Genomic DNA, 6335 nt, shown 5'->3' with positions numbered 1-6335 from the left:
CACGAGATGAATCTTTTAAGCCTAATTAGACTACGATTGGACACTAATTGCCAAATAACAACGAAAATGCTACAGTGTCGTTTTGCCAAAATTTTCGGCAACTAAATTGGGCCTTAAGGCATGAGCGAAACTAATCAACGTTTTTTTTATATATTTTTTTGTTTAGTTTCCATTTCGTATACTTTTTTTTTTTGAGAAAATCCATTTCATATACTTTCATGGAGCAGGACAACAGAACGTCAACAGCCCATTGGAACCAATGTTTGCTATGCCCAGAAGCCCAGTTTTTTTTTTAATGCCCAAGATTAGATGTGGGTCTTGCAGCGGCAGCAAAAGGAGGCCGCCACTGGATCCAACAAACCGAACAGGCCCATGTTCTAACTACACACTCGGCCTCCGCTTTCCCCTCACCCAACGGTACGGCCCAACTCAGCTTTCCCCAACCAAAACGAGACCCAAGCAAGATACCCGTGCAGCCCAGCCCACCCGAGAGGTGCATCAGCGGCCCACCAGCACAACGGACGCCGTGCCACTCACGGCCGGTGGAGGCGGAGACGACGGCCTGGCCCTGCCATCTTGCGCGGCGCAGCATCGGCCACCGAGGCGCGGCCTCTTGAGTGAGTCTTGACCATCCTGCTGTTCTGCCTTCTCCGTCCTCGCCTTCGAGAAGGCTACAGAGCGAAGGAAACTGCAGAGTGCTAGTACTTCCTACAAAGAACGGGCACCTGGCCGGGGGAGCCAGGCCACGTTTCTTGGCGCGGAAGAAGAAGAAGGGAGAGAGAGAGAGAGAGAGAGGGAAGGGAAGACGGAGATGTTTATCCAGAAGGTGATTATTATGTCTCCAGACCTTGTTAATCGTGCAGATAATGCGCGAGCAGACATAATTTTGCTCTGGTTGCCTTCACGCGTGTGTGATCTGCGTTGATTGCATTTTCGTGGGGGTTTGTAGGCATGGAGGACGGCGGCGTTTGGGCTCTACGGCTTCACCCAGTTCACCAAATCCGGTTTCCTGTAAGCCACATTCCGCCTCGGCCCCTCAATCATCTCCCCGACTCGCACAATTTCGTGAGACTGCGTTCCTTGCCGTCGAATGCTTAGTTTGTTGCGAGTCTGACCTTGTAGGAATCGATTGTTCCTTAGATTGAATTTAGCCTAAGATAGCTAAGCTGAGCGCCCCTTACGATCCAAAATTTAGCATGGCACTGGCTGTTTAGCTTAATTTCATCAGGTTAAAAACCCCAATTTTCAAACGGTAATTGAAAGGGTTTTGTGGAACAGGTAGGATCAGCAAAACCTGATCCTCAAAATTGGCCGAAAGCTGTCATCAACATTACGGGGTTGAAAATTCGGCACTCTAAACGATTAAATTTTGTAGTGTATGACCGCACAATAGATCCCAGACGCCCCCCTCCCCTCTGAAACGAACATGACACTAGTTTGTTTGTTTTGTTTTGTTTTGTTTTTTAGTGCATGATCAGGCTCATGTACCTTTAATTACAGGGAGCATGCAAAGAAATTCAGAGAGGAGGATATGCAGATCCGGTTGGATGGGAAAAATTGCCTGGTAACTGGAGCAAATTCTGGCATTGGTTTTGCTACAGCTGAGGGTTTGGCTTCACAGTATGGATCTATTCCTTGTTTAAAGTGATGATTTGTTCTGGAAAAGAAATGGTCAATCTACTGATTTCATTATGTGGTTCCCTATAAAAAAATATTGGTTTGTATTCTTCCAGTGGTGCTACTGTCTATATGCTCTGTCGTAACAAGGAGAGAGGGGAGGCTGCTCTCAACCAAATAAGATCCAAAACTGGAAATGCAAATATTCATCTGGAGGTATGATGCTCGCTGATTCTCCTACATGTTTGGAAGGTTGAACTGTTCTTCATGAGAAAATAAGACTCAACACTACTATCATGTGGCAGATTTGTGACCTTTCATCTATCAATGAAGTAAAATCGTTTGCAACAAAGTTCACTTCAATGGATAAACCACTCCATGTCTTGGTGAGTATGCTGTTTCAAACACACTGCAGTTTTGCTTCTATCCCAGCTGTTTTTTGTTTTTATGTCAATGCTTTGAAGTTTCTCTAAATTAGATGAACCAAATGTTGGAATAAAACTACTATTTTGCCATCTAGGTAAACAATGCTGGCTTACTAGAGCACAAGCGTGAGACTACAGCAGAAGGGTAAGCGATATGTTGGTTTATTTGTGAACAGCCTATTAGTTTATACATCATATGAATAATTTTAAAACTAAAATCATATACTTGCCCTTTTCTTTTCCCTTTTTGGAACAGATTGGAGCTCAATTTTGCTGTCAATGTAGCTGCGACATACACTTTAACAGAGCTAGTTATGCCGTTATTGGAGAAAGCAGCACCAGATGCTCGTGTCATCACAGTTGCATCAGGAGGCATGTACACCGAGCCACTGAACAAGGACTTACAGGTAATTCTTTTCTATGTGCCTTCATTTGCCTTCGTTTACATTATATTAGCCTGTAGTCTGAAGAGATGAACCATAGTTCATGAAGCGGAGCAAGAAAGCCCTGTTTTTTTTTTCTTTTTAAAGTTTGTGATGAAACATGCCATGAGGGTTCATTCGAGGCGAAGTTTGCAAACCTGGCAAACTAATGAAATAGCAGTGAACAGATCTGCAAATCAAGACATCAATTTGCATTGGATGTTGTGCAATTCCTTACTTGTTAGAGCTTCCAGATTTTGGATTGTTTTACACTTGTATCATTGAAAGTACACTTGTTCTGTAGGTTGTGACTTGTGAAGGGTTTATTACAAAAGCCACTTTCCTTTATATCATTGGAACTGTTAAGGGAAGAAAGGGTGGAATTTGTCAGTTTTTGTTTGTTACGGAAAGTGAACTAGGATTTGAATGTACTCCTTTTCACTCCCATATGATATTGTCAATCATCACGCCTCTCATTTTTTCCCCATGTCAGGCTCTTAGTCTTATCTCATTTCCATTATGCTTAATCTCATCATCTCTCATTGCTTAAAAACCTCAGTTCACCGAAGGCACCTTCGATGGGACACAACAATATGCTCGAAACAAAAGAGTTCAGGTCTGTCCAGATTGAACTATGCATTCTCTGCCCAATTCTGTATGAAATTGAGATATTATTATGCTAATGGAATATCTGTCTCAGGTGGCACTCACTGAATGGTGGGCTGAGAAATATGGTGACAAGGGAGTTGGTTTCTATTCCATGCATCCTGGATGGGCTGATACGCCTGGTGTCGCCAAGAGCTTGCCCGGATTGTCAGAAAAGTGGGGTTCGCTGTCCTTGTTCATGCTTGCCCTGTTATAGTTCTGTGCTATCAAGTATTGATAATTTCCTGGTGCAATCCATCATTTCAGGTTGTCTGGAAACCTGAGAACAAATGACGAAGGAGCTGATACAGTGGTTTGGTTGGCGTTGCAACCTAAGGAGAAGTTAGCCTCAGGAGCTTTTTACTTTGACCGGGCTGAAGCACCAAAACATTTGAAGTTTGCTGGGACTGCAGCTTCGCATGCTCAGATGAACTCCATCGTTCATAGCATTAGATCCATCTGTGGCTTCTCTGTTAAAGGTTGAACTGCCAAAGCAAAAGTGATATATAGTTGATATAATGGGACCTGTTAAAGGTTGAGTTGCCAAAGTAAAAGTGATATGTAGTTGATATAATGGGAGCATGAATGCATGATTTTGATTCATAAAACCAAAAAGAATATGCACCAGCCGGGAATCGAACCCGGGTCTGTACCGTGGCAGGGTACTATTCTACCACTAGACCACTGGTGCTTTTGAGTTTTGATGGAAAGCTTGGTAGATTCATTACTACTTTGTTAGGAGCAGTCAAACGTGGACATTTCCAGTTTTCCTATTACATACTCCCCCTTATTATCTAATAGTAAAAGGGCATACCCAGTGCAGAGACCTCCCGCTCTGTGCAGAGTCTGGGGAAGGGTGTCAGTGGCAAGCCTTACCCTCGCCTGTGTAATGCGAGGAGACCGCGGCTAACCCGGGACCTTTCGGTCACAGGTGGTAAGACTCTACCGCTTACATCAAGCCCGCCCTTTTCTGTATTATCTAATAGTAATTACAGTCAAATAGTGACCATCAAGTATACGATGTGTCATGTGTGGATGAAATCTAGGTGAACAACAACTGCAGCTGTTTATTATTAGATATGAAATCCAACCAACAAAGATAAAACCCAATTGGTTAGGAATCTGAATCTCATAGCACTTCCTCCTAAATTCATATGGAAATCAACATTTCAAATATCCTTTATGTAACAGAAAGCTGATCATCCACATCTATTGGCTTTCGATCTCAAGTTACCAAACTGTTACAAAAGTCACTGTAATTCACAGCTCCACAAGTCCCATGCATGCATGTCTTCTCAACAATCAAGAAGCACAAGCATGCTTTTGGAAGCTACTACTTCTACCAAGAAAAAAAAAACAGATAAAATGTTACAAACCTGGAAACAAAACTGAATCCTTGACAAAAGAAATGAAGCACGGATATGTATATATAGAGAGAAGAACAACGTAACAAGAAGAGAGAGAGAGAGAGAGAGAGAGAGAGAGAGAGAGAGAGAGAGAGAGACTCCGACTGAATCATCATCGTTTGGTGGGGAGCGTCAAGATGCGGAGGTTGACGAGCACGGGCAAGACGAGGACGGCGATGAGCAGGATGCTGGCGAGGATGGCGATGCACATCCACTTGCGGCTGCTCTTCTGGTACTCGCGCGCGGACTCCAGCTCGACGGTGCCCCTGCGCACGAAGGAGCTGGCGTGCGCGACGTGGCTCTCGATGTCGTTGAGCTGGTGGCCCTGCGCCTCGACGAGCGCCGCCATGTCGAGGAACACCTGGTGCAGGTCCATGAGGCTGCGCTCGATGTCCTTCACGGCGTCGTGCCGCTCCTGGATCTCCGAGATGGTGTCCATCACCTGCCCGCGCCCTTGCTCCTGGATCGCCTTCTGCAGGAACGACTCGCTCTCCCCGGACGAGATGAGCGCCTCGATCGTGCTGTCCTCCGGCTTCTCCCCCGTCACCGTGTAGTACCGCCGCGCCACCGTCTCCTTGTACTCCGCGGCCATCCTCGCCCTCAGCCCCTGCATATAATTGCGTACTTCGTTGCAGGACACGACAATGGATGCATGAACAAACAACTTGTATGGTACCGTACCTGGAAGTCGTCCATGAGGTCCTTGAGCTTCTTGCCGAGGCCGGCGACGACGGAGGTGCGGGTGCGGTCGGTGGAGGACCCCGGCCCGCAGCCGGGCACCTTGCGCGAGGTGGCGTTGGAGCGGTCGAGATCCTCGAGCTTGCCCTTGATGGCCTTGGCGCGGCGCAGCACCTGCTCGACGTCCTTGTCCATGCGGGAGCGGAGGATCTTGACGGTGCGGGCGTCGTGCGCCGTCTTGGTCTCCTCGTTGGTGGACTGGAGGCCCTTGTACATGCCCTCCAGCCCGCGCATGTCCTCCTTCACCGCCTCCACGTCCTCGAAGAACTTGTCCAGGTTAACCACGCTCTCGCCGCCGGCATCCGTGCCCCCCGCCGACGTCGCCGGGCTCGAGTCCGCATACTTCTTGAACGAGCTCGACGAGAACAGGTCGTTCATCTTGGATTGGAGACAACACAATCTACCACCAGGGCATGCAGCAGAAATCTAGGAAATGACGGAGCAAGATCGAGCTACAGCGAGTTTAGTTTCAAAGAATGGCCATGGCTTGCCTTCCTAGATGGATATATGGCGTCCAAGAAATCAGCAAATGGCGGGAAGTGGTTGAAAGGAAGGCCTCCCTCCCCTCTAGGAAGCAAGCGTTTCTCTCTCCCTAATTGTGGCAATACGGCATGCATGGTCTCGCCAGTGTCTTGCTCCGGTCATTCCGACGGCAGGTGCCGAGAGCCGTTTTCTCACGTGTGCGACCGACCGCTTGCACTAGCATGGCCACACACAGCAACCTTTTTTTTTATAACCAAAAGGCAGGCGACTAAGGACATGTTTGACAGCACTGTCTCAGGCTCACTTCAGCAGAGAGGGCACAAAATTGGCTACAAGGCCATCCTTGATGTGCTAATCTATCCGAGGTCCACACTCTATTTTGTGTGACCAACCAAGTGAAGATTTTACATTTTGGTGGCTCCCATGCTTTCCAAAACAAGCTCTTAGTATGTAGATGACTTTTGCGTGGATCCTATAAACTGAGCCTTGTGTGCAGAGGATGTTGTGAATTCATCGTTTGGGGGTCCAGTTCTGTGTAATTTGATCCTCAATATCTGGTGATAGTTGAACCCCTCGAAGGGCTACTAGTCAAAGTGGGA

The 6335-nt window shown here is 47.0% G+C and overlaps 2 protein-coding genes and 1 non-coding gene across 4 annotated transcripts; 1 reads left to right on the top strand and 2 right to left on the bottom strand.

The window, feature by feature from the left end:
• Positions 1-624: 624 nt before the first annotated feature.
• On the top strand, positions 625-3823 carry LOC136528726 (uncharacterized). 2 transcript variants are annotated; one of them, XM_066521702.1, is made up of 10 exons: positions 625-826; positions 950-1011; positions 1479-1620; positions 1734-1833; positions 1923-2003; positions 2138-2187; positions 2299-2449; positions 3024-3080; positions 3165-3286; positions 3377-3823. In XM_066521702.1, exons 3-10 carry the CDS (start codon positions 1532-1534, stop codon positions 3591-3593), a joined length of 867 nt encoding a protein of 288 aa, XP_066377799.1. In that variant the 5' UTR covers positions 625-826; positions 950-1011; positions 1479-1531; the 3' UTR covers positions 3594-3823. The 2 variants fall into 2 exon arrangements, with proteins under 2 accessions (XP_066377799.1, XP_066377798.1); XM_066521701.1 differs by having other exon boundaries at positions 629-826; positions 1501-1620; positions 3377-3801.
• TRNAG-GCC (transfer RNA glycine (anticodon GCC)) lies at positions 3730-3800 on the bottom strand. Its single transcript has one exon. It is a non-coding gene; the product is annotated as a tRNA-Gly (tRNA).
• A 784-nt stretch (positions 3824-4607) lies between the features above and the next one.
• On the bottom strand, positions 4608-5848 carry LOC136529489 (syntaxin-124-like). Its single transcript, XM_066522564.1, has 2 exons — positions 5197-5848; positions 4608-5122 (listed from the first exon to the last, which is right to left on the bottom strand). The coding sequence occupies exons 1-2, from the start codon at positions 5629-5631 to the stop codon at positions 4628-4630; spliced, it is 930 nt and encodes a 309-aa protein (XP_066378661.1). The 5' UTR covers positions 5632-5848; the 3' UTR covers positions 4608-4627.
• Between the last annotated feature and the right edge of the window lie 487 nt (positions 5849-6335).

Source organism: Miscanthus floridulus, chromosome 19 (assembly GCF_019320115.1).
Source record: "Miscanthus floridulus cultivar M001 chromosome 19, ASM1932011v1, whole genome shotgun sequence".
Lineage (NCBI taxonomy): Eukaryota > Viridiplantae > Streptophyta > Magnoliopsida > Poales > Poaceae > Miscanthus > Miscanthus floridulus.
This window is presented reverse-complemented; position numbering and strand designations above follow the sequence as displayed.